Raw genomic sequence first — 20,346 nt, 5'->3', positions numbered from 1 at the left:
AGTATTATCACTGAGAAGATTCAACAATTATAGAAGCCCTGTTACAGCAGTACTATCCCATCAAGAGTATAGCCAGCTAACTGAGGAGTACCAGCATATCAAATATGGCAGCTCTACTAGAAAGTGCTGGCTCATACGCCTCCGCTCCCCGCCCATAGCATTCACCCTCACCACGTGCATACTCAGAGACATGCAAACAGTCTCATTTTCCCTCTCCCTGCCCCCTCCCTCGCTTTGCATCTGTACCTCCATTTCTAAAAAGCCTTCTGGGTTAGGTGTACCTCTACATCTGTTCAACCCTCTTTCCAAGAGGGGTGCACAGATGTACAAATACACCCAACCCAGAAGGATTTTTAGAAATTGAGGGACAGACTTTGTTTTGCATCTGTGCCTCCATTTCTAAAAATCATTCTGGGTTGGGTGTATTTGTACATCTGTGCACCCCTCTTGCCAACAGGGGTGCACAGATGTACAAATACACCCAACCCAAAACGATTTTTAGAAATTGAGGGACAGACTTGTTTTGCATCTGTGCCTCCATTTCTAAAAACCCTTCTGGGTTGGGTGTACCTCACCATCTGTGCACCCGATCGGGGGTGCCTTTACTACGAAAATCATCAAAGACATGGCTTCCTTTAATGAAGACCTATCATTTTTGCTCTCAGCAATCCAACCAGCAAAGCTGAGTGCACCGCAGAAGAGTGCTACACTCTGACCGAGGGTTGTGGCATATTTGCGAGTGGAAGTCCCTTTGACACAGTCACACTCCCAAGCGGAATTACTTTGCATCCTGGACAGGGTAACAATCCTTATATGTTTCCTGGAGTGGCCCTTGGTGGTGTTGCATGTGGAATGAGGCGAGGAAGTATTCCTTATTACTGCTGAGCTCATAGCACAGCAGGTTTCTGATCAGCATCTGCAGCAGGGCCACTTGTAAACCATCAGAGACGTCTCCCTCAAGCTGGCTGTCAAGATTGTGGAACACGCCTACAGCACCAATACAGCATCAGTCCAGCCTGAGCCCCAAGACAAGGAGGCATTCATCTGCGCAAAGATCTATAACAGTGATTAGTACCCGGCGAGAGTCAAGCAGAATGCAACACGCATTCTGATTGGCTCTCGCCGGGTCCTTACCCGGCCGGGAATCCTTCGATTCTCGGCCGGGATTTCAGCCGCCTTGTCCTCGGCGGGGGGCGTGGTAGCCCCTCAGCCAATGAGGAGGCTCAAAGCGGGCCCATCCCCGCTCCGAGCCTCCCCACGACTGGGAGGCTGCCTTCGTCCCCCGCTAGGGACTCAGGTAAGCTTTTTTTTTTTTCTTTTTTCTTCCCTCCCTCCTCCCTGCCCTCCCCACCCCACCCCACTTACCTGCTTGCTCCTGCATCCCCGGTGGGGGACGATAGCAGCCTCCAGCAGTGTGGAGACTCGGAGCGGGGCCATCCACGCTCCGCGCCTTCACATGGCTGGAAGCTTCCATCGTCCCCCGCCGGGGACGCAGGCATGTTTATTTTATTTATTTATTTGTTTATTTATTTCCATCCCCCTCCCTCCAAACCCCACTTACCTACTGCTTCTTTTTCGGGAGCGGACGCGCTGGGAACACTTTGTTCCAAGCGCGTCTGCTCCCGATGGCCACCATGGAAAGGGAAAACGGACTCCGTTTTCCCTTTGCATGGCGGCCATTTTCTTGGTCATTTTTTTTTTTTTTTTCCTGTCCCGAAACGACGCAGCGTTTCGGGACAGAAAAAAATGCTTTTAGTGCTCCGGTCACGCACATAATGCGGGCCGGGGTACTAAAAGCTATATGACCCTCGCGGCGGGGGCATTACCGACGCAGGTAATGCCCCGGGGCCTTCGTTAAGGCACTCGCTTCGCTCAGGCCTATAACTATGGGCCCGGGGGCACAAAAATGCAAAGGGAAAACTGAGTCCGTTTTCCCTTTCCATGGCGGCCATCGGGAGCGGACGCGCTGGGAACAAAGTGTTCCCAGCGCATCCGCTCCCGAAAAAGAAGCAGAAGGTAAGTGGGGTTTGCAGGGAGGGGGATGGAAATAAATAAATAAATAAATAAATAAAATAACCGTGCCTGCGTCCCCGGCTTATTTATGACACGTTTGTGCTGGATTCCTATGTATGGCCCGAGAGCGCAATGGCAATACAGACAGGGAATATGCTTTAAAGGAAGAGTGAACAATGGCACACGTGTGGGAATATCAAGCATAAGATAATATCGACTGTTCAAAAATACAAGTCTTCTAATGAATTTTATTTTACCAGGATATCGCTTTTGAATTAAAGCCTCATTGTCACAAGATAAAAGTAACACTGAGACATGAGATGCTGGAATTAAAATGAACCGGAAAAAATAAAAAAAATAAAAATACAAGTCATGACTGAGCATGCGCAGTCAGCCGGATTTATCACAAATATGTATTTGTATGTGAAATAAGTGCATTATTAATGTGATAATGATGCACTTACTTCACATACACGCACATATATATTTGTTATGTATACTTTCATATGTTTTGCACATTTAGTGCTTATTAGAATCCTGGGACTTTATGAAACACAGTGTCCGCTGTGTTTATCTTCCGGCGTCCGGTGGATTCGTGAGGTTTTCGTCCGTTTCCGAGTAGCTCTTAACAGGGCTTCGCCGTGTTCTGTTAAGTGAGCCTGGCTCACATCAAGTTACAGAAACAGCACCCCTGGGACTCCACAAACACAGGGACACCACATTCCTGCTGTCAAAAAATCCTATCCTTTAAGTACTGACTGAGCATGCGCACGCATGCTCAGTCAGCAAGATAGGATTTTCTGACAGATAGGAAAAAGTGACGTTACACCGGCAACTGCCTGCGCACGGGAAACACTAGAGCACATGCGTGATGTGCGCTCACCTCATTGGTTGGCCCCTCTAGTGACGTGACGGAGCTCAGGCACTCTGTTAACTGTGTCCTTGCCAGGACACGACACTGTCTCTCAGAACCCCTGCTTTCATTGGCGCGCAGGCACTGCTGAACTTGCAACGCAGCAGGCTTCTGCAAGTATCCGGCGGGCTGTGGTATTCGACCTCGGATGATACGCAGGAGACCAGGGTTCCATTACACCTTGCCCCTTTAGTATGTCGTCAGACCCTGGCCTCCTTAGGAGAAACTCTGTGGCCTCCAGTGATGTCAGACATCCTGTGGAGGAAATGTAACAGAGCGCTCTGCACCCCTGCCTTAGCTGTGCAGTGAGTTACTCTCCCTTCTTGTCCTCGTACTATGAGTGCTGCCTTTAGCAACATACCAGCAGCAGTTCTCCCCTATGGCCCATGAGAAAATGAGCCTATGCTCCTCTCTTGGAGCATGTGGTATCCGTTGGGGCTCTGCAGGGCAACAGGTGGGCGATGTACCGGCTATCCAACCTCAAACCTGACCGTGGCAATTCATTTCATAGCTCCCACTACTCAGAGAGGCCCTGTTCATTCTGCCCTCATGGGGATCGCAGTTTGCATCCTGTTTAGCATTATGAGGTGCGTGCTCTACATCTCACCATCACAAGTGGCCCCACTGCCCCTCTGATTGCAAAATACCTGCTCTGGCTGCCCAGCTGGGGTGTGAGGACTCTGCTGTGCTACTGCTGGACTGTACGCTGCGGGCTCCCCATTGGGGGCGTGGCTGCATTGGCGTCTGCTTGCTTACCTGCAGGAAACCTTGCATGCTACGAGCATGGCAAAGGGAGGTGCAAAAAAGCAGTGCTCAATTAATCTCTATGCTAAATCCACTCTGAAAGCACCTGAAGCCATTGAGGTGGCTGAGGCTGTGGATATAGTGACCGTGTCAGTGGAACTCACCGAAACCCAGCGCATGATAGCGTGCATGCAGGAGGTGTTTTTGCGGTACACAGCAAGTTTGTGTTCCAGTGCGGGTACCGAGGCTTCTACAGCTACCGGCCATCAGGCCGAGGGGTTGCAAGACTCTACCTGGGAAGGCACTGAGGGACCACAAGGTTCTGTTACCGGGTTTATGCCCGAGGGGCTACGCCCTTGTACAAGACAAATGCCTGAGGGGGTGCCTGTACGCAGCACTACCAGCGACACTGCCAAGGGCACGCTACCTTCTAGGCCTCATCCTGAGGTGCAGGGTAGGCCTCAACCTCCACCGCCAACGCCAAGAGTCTTGGAAGAGGCTGTGCCCAGCGCGGCAAGCACCACGGCGCAGGCACGTGGCATGCAGTCCGATAAGATGACCGTCAGGCGAGATAAAATGGCGGCTTGTCTGACAGCATCCCCCTTTGGGGAACAGGTAGGGGAACGAGTTTCCAGCTGGGACTGGTCTTTACCAGGGACATGGCCCACAGCATACCCTTCTTCGTCGCAGGGCAGGTACACCCAGCAGACAGTAAGGCAGAGTGTGTTCAGACCTAAGCACCCACAGGGCCCCGTGCCCATACCCGTGCCTGGAGCTCCACTGGCCTGCGAGGACAGGTTTTTTTGAAAGGTTTATGACCCTCATGAGGTCTCCGCAGATGGGTGTCATCCTCAGGGATGTGATCAAGGACATGCTCCTTCCGGTTCTGCTGCTAGCACCCATGGCCACTCCGCCCTGTTCCAGCGCTCCCGGCTCCTATATAGCCTCGGCTGCCCGTGCCAGTTCCAGCTATGCCAGCACCACTGCAGCTCCAGTCAGTACACAACAGGCACCCAGCTCTCCTCCTGCTGCTCCGCGTCAACAGGACACCTTGGTTGACACGGATGAGGAGGAGGACCCGGACAGGCTGTAGTCGGCCAAGGCCTTCCATGAGCGGCTCGCCGGCCTGGCCAAATATTTGGGGCTTCCTCAGCCCGAGGTGGAACAACCAAAGGTGGGGGTATTGGCAGCGGTCCTCCCGCTACGCCCCATGGCTAGAACGGGGATTCCGATGCAAAAGGACGTGGTTGCGCTGGCCAAAAAGGGATGGCTTAAACCCCATTCGGTGAAGCCTACCAACAGGCGTCTCAACGCCAAGTTTAGGTAGGTGGAGGGCGACCCCCTCTTGCTGTCGGCACACCCACAGCCACACTCCTCTGTGATAACCACAGCTTCGATCTACTCAGAAAATGGAAGAAAATGTACTCCAACGCTTCTCTCCATCTGCGTCAGTCTAATGCAGGCGCTACACTTGCAGCTGTCAATCAGCGGCTCTGGATGGTAATCGCAGACTTCCTTCCGGATCTTCCAGTGCAAAGTCAGGCACGCTTCAAGGCGGGGCTGGCCAAGGCCAAGATTGTTGCCCAAGAAATAATGGGGTCCACGGTGGCTCACATCGACACCTCTGGCCATGACATCTGCACCGCTATGGACATGAGAAGGATGGCCTGGCTTCGGGTGACTAAGTTCAACGCGGACGTACAGGAACCCAGACCTTCCCTTTGAGGGTGGCGACCTCTTCCATTCCACCATAGACGAGGAACTGGATAAGAAGAAAAACAGTTCCCAAACTGCAAAATCCTTATCCATCCTCACAAAGGCCACTAAGGCGTATAACCAGACGCACCAGTGTTCAGACAAGGGCGGTCCTTCGGTGGGTTCCGGGGTTTCCATGAACGACGGTCCAGGCAACCAGACAGGTCCCCCTCCTCTACCTCAGTCTCAGACGGAAAGAAGGCATGACACGCCCATCCGGGTCCACGTGTCTCTGGTTGGGGGGCAGGCTTGCCCTTCACTACCAATGCTGGTGCATGAGGTTTGCGTACCCCTGGATCCTATGCCTAGTATCCACAGGCTACCGCCTACCGATGCCTCCCACTCCTCTCTCCTCCCATCCGCTCCCACAGATTGGGCCAACAACTCTGTTGGCGGAAATGTGCTCGCTCGTAGAGAGTCAGGCGGTGGAAGAAGTCCCAGCCTCCCAGCGGGGTCTGGGCTTCTATTCATGGATTTTTCGCTGTACACAAGAAGAACCAGGTTGGTCTGAAAGTTGTGTTGGACCTTTCCAAGTTTAACCTTTCCCTTCCTCTTCAAAGGTTCAAGATGGTTACCCGAGGGCTTATAACAGAGACATTGTACAGGGGAGAATGGATGTGCTCCCTGGATCTGAAGGATGCTTACTTGCATGTGCCAATCTGGCAGCCCCACCAGTCTTTTCTGAGGTCCAGGATCATGGGCTTCCAATTCCAATACAAGGTTCTACCCTTCGGCCTCAATTCGGCTCCCAGGGTCTTTACAAGACTGATGAACTCTGTGGCTGCGCTCCTCAGGGCCCATGGTCACCATGTCTATCCATACCTAGATTACTGGCTCGTCAGGGCATTGTCTCCGGAGGCAGTCCACCACACAGCCTCCGCCCTCATACTTACACTACACAAGTTGGGATTTTCCATCAATCTCAAGAAGTCACAGCTGGAACCCATGCAGTTTCTGACGTTGCTGGGCCTCATCTGGGATACGGGCTCAGAGAGGATCTTCCCCTCCGAGGACAAGATCATGGTCATCAAGAGGGCCACGGGGCACTTTCTAAGCAGAGCGGTGACCTCCGGATGGTGGTATGAACACCTCTTGGGCATTATGGCAGCATGTCTCCTGGCAGTGCCTCACACAAGGTTCAAAATTAGGAGATTGCAGTTGCACTTTGCAGCCTCCTGGAATTAGGAGAAGGGTTCCCACGTGGAAGCAACATCCCACCACATCTCTACCAGGATCTCATCTGGTGGAGCAAAGACAGCAACTTGCGGGGAGGCAGGCCCTTTTTTCCGCCAGCCCTGCAGGTACCCATCACCACAGACTCATCCCTGGAGGGTTGGGAAGCTACACTGGACAGCCACAGTGTCCATGGAGTATGGTCCCAGCAGGAGCACGAAGCCCACACCAACTGGCTGGAGTTAATGTCCATTCGGCTCACTCTCAAAGCCTTCCACCCGATGATCAGTGGCAAGTCGATCCTCATTTCCTGCCATTTGCCGGAGATTAATGAATTGTATTAGAGCGGATCAAACTTTTGTGTTGACGAGACATTATGACATTGGGGCGCATGTGGAGCTGGAAAAGCAAATTACGAGTAGCATCCAAAGGCACCTAATGCATTTGACTCACGACCTACAATTGGTACACAATCCCAAAGAACATAGGCATGCTTTTAATTTAGTGATTCATCAATTGAAAATTAACAGAAATATCAAGTTGTGCCGATTGGGTAAATTGGAGCTGGGTGCCTCCCTACGTTGTGTTGAGAAAAAAAATATTAATTTGTCATATAAAAATAAGATTAAAGAACTCAGATATGACATTGCTCTAAAAGACAACCAACGTATGATGTATCATCTATAAAAGTATGATACACGTAAAACCTGGGCGATTCATAGAACTCTCAACGCCCCAATTATAGGGCAGAAGGAACCAGCAACACCAGCATCAGTATGGGTAGATTGTATCACAAAAAAATGTAAATTGCCCCTAAAGTTTGAAAAGGCACTCTCTCAGGACTATTCGAAACTGATATTAGAACGCTGTCCTTGGTCCATGGAAGACATTGGGAATGCTATTGTTAAATTAAAGGAATCTAAAGCAGCTGGTCCGGATGGGATCCCACCCTGCCTGATAAAAACTGACCCGCATCTATGGGTGTGGATCCTTAAGAACAAATTTGACAATATTTTTTCAACTAGGCAGAGTCCAGCTACCTGGTGTTCTGCGATCATAGTTCCCATTTAGAAAAAAGGGCTAACTAATGAACCTGCTAATTTTAGACCAATTGTGTTGACGGACACTTCCTCTAAGGTTTTCTCCCAACTTATTCTGAAGGAAATACAGGAGTATATGTATAATCACACACTCTTGGCCTCATCACGAGTCTGGTGGTAACCCTTAAATGCGGCGGCAGCGCTATTACCACCGCATTTAAGGGTCCGCCAGATCATGGGAAATCCGCTGGCGGTAATAGCGCGAAATTGGGCCCAATGGGGAATGGGCAATAACCCTTCCGCCAAACCCGTGATCTGGCGCTAATAGCACTGGGGGATTTGGCGGTAGGGCTATTAGCGCCAGCGCTAACAGCGCTGGCGTTACCGCCCAACTCGTGATGAGGCCCTCTGTCTAAATTCCAGACAGGGTTTAGGAAATTAATGGGTTGCCCTTTGAATGCGACAATTGTCTCTCACTTGCAGTGTCAGACGAAACGCACTCATGTTGGAGCGGTGTATATGGCTGCGCTCGATTTAAGCACAGCTTTTGACAATGTGATAAGAGAATTGTTGTGAGACAAAATTATCCAGTTTGGTTTTCTGGTGAATTTAGTAGCGCTAATCGCACTTCTGCACTCTACGACCAATTATAGGGTACGCCTGAATTAATTGGGTGCACTTACTGAGGCAATAGTGACGGACGTTGGGCTAAAGCAGGGTTGCTCTTTGGCAGCGGTTTTATTTAATCTTTACCTTTCGGATCTTGAAATGTTATGGAAGGATGCTATTATTTACCCTGTGCAAATAGCCCACCTTAAAATAAATTGGATCAGTTTTGCGGACGATCTGCTTATATTGGACAAAACTCTGTTTGGGTTGCAGAATAAACTGAATCTTTTCTCCAAATTTGCTGAATCTCTTAATCTATCTATGAATCTCAGATGGGAAAAAAGGGTGTTAAAATTCAAATGGACCATTGGAAGGGTGAATCTTGAGATTGCGAAAGCTGTTAGGTACCTGGGATACACATTATCGGATCAGAACTCTAAGAGATGGTGGAAGGAGTTGCTAAATGAACATCTTAAGCCTTTGACTGCTTAGATGTGTATCATGCTGTCATGATCACTGCTTCCAAGGAGTCAGGAACAGCCCAAAGTCCTTGGAAGCAGGCCCTAACCGTTATCTTAGGCACCAGCCGGTCCCCACTGGGACCTTTTGGACCTTGTCCTGGCGCCGGTGGCACCAGGCTCATCAAAGCCATCGGTCCCGGCACTGGAAGCGCCGGGCTCATAATATGTATGAAGATGCTTGGGCGGATTTACCTGCAGCAGACCATGCTGCTTACTTACCAGCCACATAGGAATCTTCTGTGAACAGGAACTACTTTCTTACCTGGGTGGGGCAAGCTCCACTCCCTGGATACAACACGGGAACTCTTCTGGAACTGGAACTCTTTTCTTACCTAGGCGGGGCCGTGGAGGAAGACGCCTCATCACTCCAAGGCTATTTAAACCACACCCGATTGAACAAACGTGCTTCGCGTTATTCTGCATCTGCAGCAGAACGCTCACCGAGTCTGTTCCAGCCTTTCTTCCTTCCGATCCTGAACCTGCAAGAACAATACTTACCACTCCTGTATCCAGTATTCAGCAGCACCTGCAAAGACAAGAAACAACAGGTTAGCACTGCAGCCTTTACACGCAACGCTTTCCTCACCTGATCCATCGGCAGCTAACATTTCTTCACGCTGCACCTCCGCCTGTGAAGACAAGAGCATTGTTATTACTTACCGGCACTCCACGAATTCCGGATTTCTTCAACGCTGCAACCCAGCATCTGAAAGACAAACAAAGAGACATTAGACAGGTATTTACTCACGTCCATCGCGCTCGCCACAGTAGAACGCCTGCAAATACTCTGACGTTTTCCAGCATCTCTTCAGCACGAACTCACAGCTGCAAGGGAAAAGAGACAGTTAGAGCGCTTGCATTTACTTACGCATTTCCAAGCGCTTCATTCCAAGGCTCTGGCTCCAACTTCGGCTCTCTTCACACCATCTCTCATCTCAAGAGCCCTGCAAGACAAATAGGAAAAAGCATTATACAGAGTCCTGTTCTATATTAACGTGCCCACGCACCTAAAGTCTAAAAGGACTAAAAAGGTGTCCAGAAACTCACCGCTCGTGCAGTTAACGACGGTAGCGATCCTCTGATGTCAAGAGGCCTATGTTTCACCAGTGAAGGAACTGGCAACGGCACCCTGCATCAGACGCAGATGGAGAGTCCAGCATTCACCTATCTAAGGTGAGCACGTTGACCTGGGGGCTCTACGGAGAAGCTAAGAAGAGAGAGAGAGAGAGGAACATTCAACAACCCAGATCATTAACCCCCATATTCTTCCACTTGCAGAAATCTCACTCTTCGAGTTCGACACACAGTGCGAAGAGGTTCGGCCCCAGAAGCAAATAGAGTCCTGCACATCCCTTTTCGGGTCACAGTCACCTTCCTGCCAAGACCAGCGCCTCCGTGGGAATCAGGTGAGCGTTACAGAACGCGAAGCCCACCGCAAAACTCCTACCCAGGCGCAATGGAAACCTCAGACACTGATCAATTAGCACAGTTGCTTGGGGAACTAAGAGCAGAAGTACATGCAGCTCGTCAGGAAACACACTCTCTAAGAAGAGAGCTAATAATTTCCAAGGAGCGAACAGAGGACCTCGCTAGGCAATTGCTACAAACGCAGGCAGGACAGACACCTTTGCCCGCTCCAGGAGGAAGTTATCCTTCTGCATCATCCTTAAATCCTGTGCAAATCAATCTACCCGGCAATGTGCCCTTGGCTCCGCCCGAACGCTTTTCTGGTGACCCAAAGAAATTTGCAGTGTTCATTAACCAGTGCCGCCTACACTTCTTATGTCGACCAGCTGCCTTCCCAACAGATCAGACCAAGGTGGCTTTCGTGCTTTCTTATCTCAGTGGCAGCGCCGCAGATTGGTCAATCCCTTTAGTCACTCAGGATGATCCGGTTCTGCATGATTTCCAGGCCTTCCAGTCCAGCATGGAGAAACTGTTCGCAAGACATGCACAAGGGCAGGCCTTGGACAATGAACTTCTTTCGTTACGACAGGGTAATCAAGACCTCTTGACTTATATAGCCTCATTCAACAGACTTATAGTGGAAACTCAATGGCCTGAGGATAAGAGAATCTTCTACAGATGCCTGCGTGGAGAGCTCAAGGATGTGTTAGCTCAAGTCGTGAATCCTCCACAAGAATGCTCAGACTATATTGACTTAGTTGTCCAATTGGACCACAGATTACAGAACAGGAAGGCTGATAGTTCCAAATTTGATACCCGAATGTTTTCTAAACCACAGACCTCTACTAGGGGAGCTGACACTGTGGAACCCATGCAAATAGGGGGCATGAAAGGACCTTTAGCCCAAAAGGAGCGGGAAAGAAGAAGACAGCTGCAATTATGCGTCTATTGCGGAAACTCGGGGCACTTTCTTCGAGACTGTCCAGTGAAACCAGCTAAGAAGGCTGTAGGAGCCGCAGATACCTGTACCACAAATTCTGAGCAGGGAAACGACCTAGCCGGACAAGTGTAGAGGTCCTCTTGCCGAGCGTTAAAATCTCTCCCGTGACCTCGCATTTCGTGGTGCCTATGGTCCTCATTAGTCCTGAACGTCCGGATCGTTTGCATGCAATTGAAGCTTACATCGACAGCGGAGCAATCGGTAATTATGTGGACCGTGAACTGGTATCAAGGATGAATCTACCCCTTGTCCCTAAGGCAGTAAAAGACGTCATTACTACAGTGGATGGCACGGAGATTGCCTCCGGACCAGTAACGCACGCCACCCAAGAAGTGACGTTAGTGAGCCAAGATGGACACCGGGAGAAAATAGTGTTCGATGTGATCAAGGCCCCTCAGTTCCAGATCATTCTGGGAATCCCTTGGTTAGAGAAGCACAATCCTCAGATCGATTGGCGAGCAAAGACGGTTCAGTTTCCAGAATGTTTTACCACTTGTTATCCTCGGCCTGATGTTTCACTGGTGGCAACCTCTTCCGAGGTTCCCAAATTACCTCCCGAATACCAGGAATTCCAAGACGTCTTTCGGAAGGACCAAGCTAACACCCTGCCTCCTCATAGGTCTTACGACTGTCAAATAGATCTGATACCCGGAACAACTCCTCCTTGCAGTAGGATTTATGCCCTCACCGAGCCAGAGAATCTTCACCTCAGACAATATCTGGACCAGTACCTAGCTAACGGGTTTATCCGTCCTTCAAAATCTCCAGCATCCTCAGCTTTGTTCTTCGTTCCGAAAAAGGAAGGAGACCTTAGGACTTGTATAGATTGCCGCGCCCTGAATCAAATCACCGTTAAAAACAGATACCCGTTACCTTTGATCCCTGAACTCCTGGACCAAGTCAAAGACGCATGTATATATACAAAGTTGGATCTCAGAGGAGCCTACCATTTGGTACGAATAAAAGAGGCGATGAATGGAAGACGGCCTTCCGCACCAAGTATGGGCTGTTTGAATATCAAGTTATGCCCTTTGGACTTTGCAACGCTCCTGCCGCCTTCCAGTATTTTATGAATGATGTCCTTAGAGAACTCATTGATGTGTGTGTTGTTGTCTACATTGATGACATCCTCGTCTATTCATCATCTGAAGAAGAACATCGGAAACACGTTAGAGAGGTCCTCGAGAGATTACGTCAACATAACCTTTTTGCTAAGTTCAAAAAATGCGTTTTCAACGTAACTGAAGTTGAGTTCCTGGGATTCATATTGTCACCTAACGGAGTCCATATGGATTCAAAGAAAGTCGATGCAATCATCAAGTGGCCTTCACCAACCTCTGTAAAAGGAGTCCAAAGCATGTTAGGCTTCGCTAACTTTTACCGCAGATTCATCCCTGAATTCTCTCTAATAGTCCAGCCCATCACCGCTCTGTTAAAGAAAAACAAACGTTTTGAGTGGTCTACCGAGGCAGAACAAGCTTTTCAGGACTTAAAGACTAAATTCATTTCTGCACCTGTTCTAAAACATCCTCACCCAGAACTCCCCTACATCGTAGAAACAGATGCTTCTAGTCTTGCTATGGGGGCAGTTTTATCACAAAGGGATCCGGTCACACACCAATTACATCCTGTAGCCTTTTGGTCCCGCAAATTCTCGGCTCCCGAGATCAACTACTCAATCACAGACAAGGAACTTTTAGCAATCAGATCGGCCTTTAAAGCCTGGCGGCATTATCTTTTGGGAGCAGACACACAGTCACCGTAATGACTGATCACCGCAACTTACAGTATCTGAAGACAGCCAAAGCTCAGTCTTCCAGGCAGCTTCGCTGGGCTCTGTTTTTGGCTGAGTTTGACTTTATAATTACTTATCGACCAGGCAGTAAAAATGGAAAAGCTGATGCCCTCTCCCGGCTGGGAATAGATGAACATTTGACCAATCCAGAACCAATACCCATAATCCCAGAACAAAGGATTTTGGGCTTGGTCAGCGCTCAATCCTTTGAAGACATTAAGACTACAGTCAAATCACTTTTAACTCCGGTCGACTTACAGGACTGGCAATTAAAAGGAAAAGAATTCTCAGTGGACCGAGACCTACCATATTTCCGAGGACGATTGTACTTGCCCAGTGAGAAAATACAAAAACGGGTAATCTCCTGTTATCACGATTCACTAATGGAGGGTCACCCTGGCATAACCAAAACCATGGAAAAGGTCAAAAGACATTTCTGGTGGCCATCATGGAAGAAGGACATTAGAGACTTTGTAATCTCCTGCGGTGTGTGTGCCCAGAATAAGAGTCAGAAGGAGAAACCAGCTGGTCTCTTACACCCACTAGACATCCCTCCCTGTCCATGGCATACCCTGTCCATGGATTTCATCACGGATTTACCTCCATGCTCAGGGTATAATACCATTTTAGTAGTCGTGGATCTATTCTCCAAGATGGCTCACTTCATTCCCCTGAAGGGCCTACCTTCAGCTTCAGTATTAGCCCGAGAATTCTTAGAAAACATTGTTCGGTTATACGGTTTCCCCTCGGTTTTGGTCTCCGATAGGGGAAGTTAATTCATCTCCCACTTTTGGCGAAGTTGCTGTCGTTTAGCCCAAATTGATGTGAGACTTTCTACCAGTCACCATCCCCAAACTGACGGACAAACCGAGAGGACAAATCAAACTCTAGAGCAATATCTGACCCTTGGAAGGACATTCTTTGGATCGCTGAATACGCCTATAACAATTCGACTCATTCTGGAACCGGGAAAACTCCCTTCTTCCTATTATACGGACACCATCCTAAAACCTCTAACCTGGATCCTCCCCAAGAAGTCGAAACACCTGCTGTGGATCACTTGCACTCGGAGATCACTCGTGCTTTTAAGGAGGCCACTGCCCATCTGCAAAGAGCTAAAGCTCAATTTAAGAAAGGAGCAGATCGGCACCGTAAAGAGGCCCCTCACTACGCAGTGGGAGATCAGGTCTGGTTATCCACTAAGCACCTACCTCTAAAAGGACCCCGCACTTTCATCCCGAGATACCTTGGACCCTATCTTATCTCTACCATAATTAATCCGGTGGCTGTTAAATTGGAATTGCCTTCGCATATGAAAATACATCCAGTATTCCATGTCTCCTTACCAAAACCAGTGCAACCAGGAACCCGATTGACCGAACTCCCGGAACCTGTTTTAGTAGATGGAGAACTTGAGTTCGAAGTAAAGAACATCCTAGACTCCAAAATCTCCAAATCTAAATTATATTACCTGGTTGATTGGAAAGGATACGGCCCCCAGGAAAGGTCTTGGGAACCCTGAGAGCATGTCCACGCACCTCGTCTGGTCAAGAAATTCCATTTGAATCACCCCGACAAGCCAAAACCCCCGGAGAAGACACGCTTGGGAGGGGCCTTGAGGGGGGGTGCTGTCATGATCACTGCTTCCAAGGAGTCAGGAACAGCCCAACGTCCTTGGAAGCAGGCCCCTAACCGTTATCTTAGGCACCAGCCGGTCCCCACTGGGACCTTTTGGTCCTTGTCCTGGCGCCGGTGGCACCAGGCTCATCAAAGCCATCGGTCCCGGCACTGGAAGCGCCGGGCTCATAATATGTATGAAGATGCTTGGGTGGACTTACCTGCAGCAGACCATGCTGCTTACTTACCAGCCACATAGGAATCCTCTGTGAACAGGAACTACTTTCTTACTTGGGTGGGGCAAGCTCCACTCCCTGGATACAACACGGGAACTCTTCTGGAACTGGAACTCTTTTCTTACCTAGGCAGGGCCGTGGAGGAAGACGCCTCATCACTCCAAGGCTATTTAAACCACACCCGATTGAACAAACGTGCTTCGCGTTATTCTGCATCTGCAGCAGAACGCTCACCGAGTCTGTTCCAGCCTTTCTTCCTTCCGATCCTGAACCTGCAAGAACAATACTTACCACTCCTGTATCCAGTATTCAGCAGCACCTGCAAAGACAAGAAACAACAGGTTAGCACTGCAACCTTTACACGCAGCGCTTTCCTCACCTGATCCATCGGCAGCGAACATTTCTTCACGCTGCACCTCCGCCTGTGAAGACAAGAGCATTGTTATTACTTACCGGCACTCCGCGAATTCCGGATTTCTTCAACGCTGCAACCCAGCATCTGAAAGACAAACGAAGAGACATTAGACAGGTATTTACTCACGTCCATCGCGCTCGCCACAGTAGAACGCCTGCAAATACTCCGGCGTTTTCCAGCATCTCTTCAGCACAAACTCACAGCTGCAAGGGAAAAGAGACAGAGCGCTTGCATTTACTTACGCATTTCCAAGCGCTTCATTCCAAGGCTCTGGCTCCAACTTCGGCTCTCTTCACACCATCTCTTATCTCAAGAGCCCTGCAAGACAAATAGGAAAAAGCATTATACAGAGTCCTGTTCTATATTAACGTGCCCACGCACCTAAAGACTAAAAGGACTAAAAAGGTGTCCAGAAACTCACCGCTCGTGCAATTAACGACGGTAGCGATCCTCTGATGTCAAGAGGCCTATGTTTCACCAGTGAAGGAACTGGCAACGGCACCCTGCATCAGACGCAGATGGAGAGTCCAGCAATCACCTATCTAAGGTGAGCACGTTGACCTGGGGGCTCTACGGAGAAGCTAAGAAGAGAGAGAGAGAGAGAGAGAGAGAGGGACATTCAACAACCCAGATCATTAACCCCCATATTCTTTCACTTGCAGAAATCTCACTCTTCGAGTTCGACACACAGTGCAAAGAGGTTCGGCCCCAGAAGCAAATCGAGTCCTGCACATCACTTTTCGGGTCACAGACACCTTCCTGCCAAGACCAGCGCCTCCGTGGGAATCAGGTGAGCGTTACACATATACCATAAATATGGTAACTTTTCTATCCTGCCCATCATACAATTTTATTTGCTAAAAATTGAACCATCAATTCTCTATATTTTGAATATCTGCACAGCAGAGATTGATGACCTTCTGGATATTGCTCAGGGGAAATTGTGGAAAAAAGTGCTAGGTGTGGCGAAATCAATTTCCAACGATATATTTCGCCATGAATTAGTCTTACTGCTCTCTCAGCCAAAAGGAATTGGAGGTAATTGAACAACTATAGTAAGATGTTAATCCCTCCTAAAAATTTGCTGTATGAAGATCTGAATCTTATGATTGCATCAGGGTCTTTGGTATCCTTATCTAAATTTGTAAAAAAAAAATTGATGCAATTCCCGACCTGATTGTAGTATCAAAGGAAGAGCTCATTGCAGGCTTACCCTGCTGTAAGCGTAAATTCCAATTGCTAAATTGGTGTTTTCAGTCGGATCGGATTGGCAATTATAAATCCTATTCTGAATATGCACTCTTTAGGAGAAAATTGGGTGATTTACCCAAAATATATCCTGCATTTTCCCAGAGGGCTATATCTGCGGTGCAGATTGAATCAATTTCATATCAATCAGCGTGTGCAGCACTGGGAAAAAAGAAAGGAAATGTCTTGCATCCAAAAGGGAGAATGCCGGTTTTGTAGGATTCCGAATGTGGTTGAGACCTTGAAGCATTTGGTGCTATTTTGTGACCAATTACGACATTGAGAGTGAAGGAATTGTGGACCTACTGGTACTAATGATCTGTCCTATCAAGGAGCGCCTTATGGAATAAATGTATGTGGGGAAATAGTATTAATTTAGTCATTAGACTTACCAAAATCCTCGCAGAGATTGATGAGCAATTATTGCTTGTTGATGAATAATGAAGTAGTGTTCTTTTTAGAAAATGTAATGGAAAAACGAAAGAAGGATGTCTATCTATGTTTCAATTATATGTAAAGGTTGAATTATAGATGAAAACCAAATGGTAACTTTGAACGAAATGATTTTAAGCTTGAAAAGAGTTTATTTTTGATACAAAATATTGTTTTAAGAAGATTGAATTGGAAATTTAGATTGTATAAGGAAAATGTCATATGTTTCAACTCTTGTTTTCTCCTTTCTTAAATAATTTGTAAAGGTTTTCTACGTAACCAAACACAATAAAAAAAAAAGAAACACCAAAGACGAAAGAGAGAGGGGAAAGGCGCCACAATGAGGCTGGTTTTGCGGGAGACAAGGAAAGGGCAGCCCTCGCAGAGCAGAGCACAGGTAAGGTGAGAGACCCGAAGGGGGGAAGCTACAAGACGCGGTACCTGGGCGGGCCCCACTAGCCACAGCCCCAGGGAGAGGAAGCCACCCAGAGGCACACAGGCAGAACTTATTCATTTAAGGACACCCACAGGGTGTGAACCCGACAGAAGGACACATAGAGCACAAAGCAGATAGCGTGGGGACGCTCAGAGACCCGCCTGCCCATCTCAAGAACAGGAATGGGGGGGATAAGGAGGGCCGGCACGAGAGTAGTGATCGTCGGCAAGGGGCCCCGGAAGGAAGGAAGGATGGCCGGGGCTACGAGACAGATGCCCAAATCATCTAAAGCGAAGCCCTCAACACAGGCAGCAGTGGACACACTGGGCACAATCCCTACCATGTGGGGCCCGGCAGAGGGGAGAGTTCCTGGCAGAGGACCCCAAGAAATGTCAGACCAAAGGGAGCCCGATGGGACGGAGCCTCTGGGTCCCATTTCAAGGCAGGATCTCCATAACATAATGTCCCTCCAGACGACATTGACAAAAGCATTCCAGGAACAATTTCAGTGAATGTGATTGGATCTTAACATGGCTCTAACGGAAATAAGACAGGAGGTCGGTCATCTGGGAGAAAGGACTGATCTGGAAAAGGTGGACAAAGACACAACGGCGCAGGGGGAAACAATAGAGCTTCTCCAGGTAGCTACACAAAACCTGGAACTGCAGATGGAGGCCATGGAAAATCGCTCATGGAGAATTAATATAAGGGTAAAAATACGTCCCCAAAGCTGTTACAGACAGGGACTTAAAGGGGGAGATTCAGAGGAGCTTTGCTGACCTCTTGGGAGACACAAGCCCGGAAAACATCGAACTGGATGAAATCCACCTTACAGGCAGGACAGTTAGGGGCATGTCAGCCGAGGGACATGCTGGCGGCATTCTCAAGATACATGCAAAAGGAAGCAGTCCTTCGAGCGTCCAGGGCGCAGGAACCAATTATATATAAAGGCACCACGATAGCCCTCTTTCAGGACTTGGCCGGAAGCACATTGTACATTGCAAATTCACTAATAAAGCACATATGTCCTGGCAAAGAATTATGGAGCGTAAAGGCTGCTATTCCACTACAACATCCAGATGTCCTCACACACGATTATTGAGCATAAATGCTGCAATTCTACCGACAACGTACAGATGTCCTCACAAGCCATTTGAGGTGGAAGCCGGATAAGAGCTGGACAGAAAGCGGCTACTAATGCCTTGGTATGACATCAGACACACATTTGGTGGTGGTGGTGTAAATTCTGTACTGTAATTGGTACCCCTCCCCTTTCCCTTCCTCATTTTTATTAGTTTGTGCTATTAGCTGAAACTATTGCGTTAGACTACAGATAGGGAGGAATGGCATTTGAGGAGGGACACACAGCCTGTAGGTGTTGTTTGGTTCTTTGCCCACTCGTTAACTGCCCATGGCTATGCTAATCCCTATGGCCATTCCCAAGCATTTTGTGCCCCTCCCTGCCCAAAACACCTCCTCATGGGAGGATTGCAGTAAGGCGGTAGCCGTCCAGCGGGGAAGGCCAAGGAAAAGGCCCTGACTGCATCCAGTCCCCCACATTAGCACCAGCACCCATCTGAGGAGAAGGCAGGAGCCCCTCTCCCTTCCCGTGGATCATCACAGCCAGACCTGAAGGACATCATCGAGCCCACGAGGTTGCATCGCTTCAGACACTTCATGTATAGTGTAACCAACTACCAATAATTGCGGGGAGAACCACCCATGCCCATTTGCACTGCTGCTGTGCTCCGATCCTCATGATTCTACCGAAATTAGCCCATTCTGCTTGCCGAGCCATTGCCTGATTTCAAAATGGCCAGTGCAACGTGGCATGAAAGCGAGGTTAGCTTCTAGCTTCGCGGTTGCCTGGTAACAGGCTTCCTTATTGCCCAATCAGGATCGCCGTAAGGCGGGAAAGGCCAAGGAAAAGGCCCTGACTGCATCTTGACCGCATACGTGCCGCATCGACATAAAGCGCAGTCCTTGACTCGCTCTTCCACAGCTCAATATTGACTGACTATGAGCCCAGGCACTGCCTCATACTAACAGCCATGGCGTTCTTCGACACCACATGAGTCTCATTGTATCCTCCCTCCCACCTAAGGCCCCGTACACCTTTGAGGACACATACTCTACCTAATCTCTATCTCAAAACTCTCTGCATTGCCAGTGCAGAAACAATCTTCAACATGTGTGAATACCTCTAACCCTGTCACTTTCTATTTCATGACCTGAGTTGTTTCCTCGCAAATGTTCCTACTCATCAGCTTGCTGTTCCTTGCTCTGTATGCCTAACTGTTACCTCAAACAAGCCTATCCATTCTGTCTGCCCAATTTGTGATTTGAACTAGCCCACTGCCTAATTTGTGATTTGAATTAGCCCATTGCCTAATTTGCGATTTGAACTAGCCCACTGCCTAATTTGTGATTTGAATTAGCCCATTGCCTAATTTGCGATTTGAACTAGCCCACTGCCTAATTTGTGAGTTGAACTAGCCCTCTGCCTAATTTTTTATTTGAATTAGCCCATTGCCTAGTCTGTGATTTGAGCTAGCCCATTGCCTAATTTGTGATTTAAACTAGCCCATTGCCTAATTTGTGATTTCAATGAGACCATTGCCTAATTTGCGATTTGAACTAGCCCACTGCCTAATCTGTGAGTTGAACTAGCCCACTGCCTAATCTGTGAGTTGAACTAGCCCATTGCCTAATTTGTGATTTTAACTAGCCCATTGCCTAATTTGTGATTTGAACTAGCCCACTGCCTAATTTGTGATTTGAACTAGCCCACTGCCAGCTACTACTATTCTGTCTGCCCAGCTGAGTACGGAACGAGCCATTGATCGAATCAGCACTGCCAGACACCTGACAAATCATTGTCTTCCTTCCACAGAGCCACGCTGGCATTGGCCTCATTCTTGCCGCTAGTGCAATCAGTCTCACGCACCCACCTTTCACCATTGCCATTGCCACCTCCCATATCCAACATCAA

At 48.7% G+C, this 20,346-nt stretch overlaps 1 protein-coding gene across 8 annotated transcripts in view; it reads left to right on the top strand.

Moving 5' to 3' along the window:
* Nucleotides 1–20,346, top strand: part of ITPR2 (inositol 1,4,5-trisphosphate receptor type 2) — a 4,412,221-nt gene that overhangs the window by 295,212 nt on the left and 4,096,663 nt on the right. The window contains exon 2 of one of the 8 annotated variants that reach the window (XM_069628471.1): nucleotides 17,185–17,315. The exons of the other annotated variants lie outside the window; for them this stretch is intronic. Within the exon in view, the coding sequence (XP_069484572.1) occupies nucleotides 17,259–17,315 (57 nt within the window). The 5' untranslated portion in view covers nucleotides 17,185–17,258. The remainder of the gene's footprint in view (nucleotides 1–17,184; nucleotides 17,316–20,346) is intronic. 8 annotated transcript variants of the gene reach the window in all.

This window comes from Ambystoma mexicanum, chromosome 12, assembly GCF_040938575.1.
Source record: "Ambystoma mexicanum isolate Mex_15411 chromosome 12, UKY_AmexF1_1, whole genome shotgun sequence".
NCBI lineage: Eukaryota > Metazoa > Chordata > Amphibia > Caudata > Ambystomatidae > Ambystoma > Ambystoma mexicanum.
This window is presented reverse-complemented; position numbering and strand designations above follow the sequence as displayed.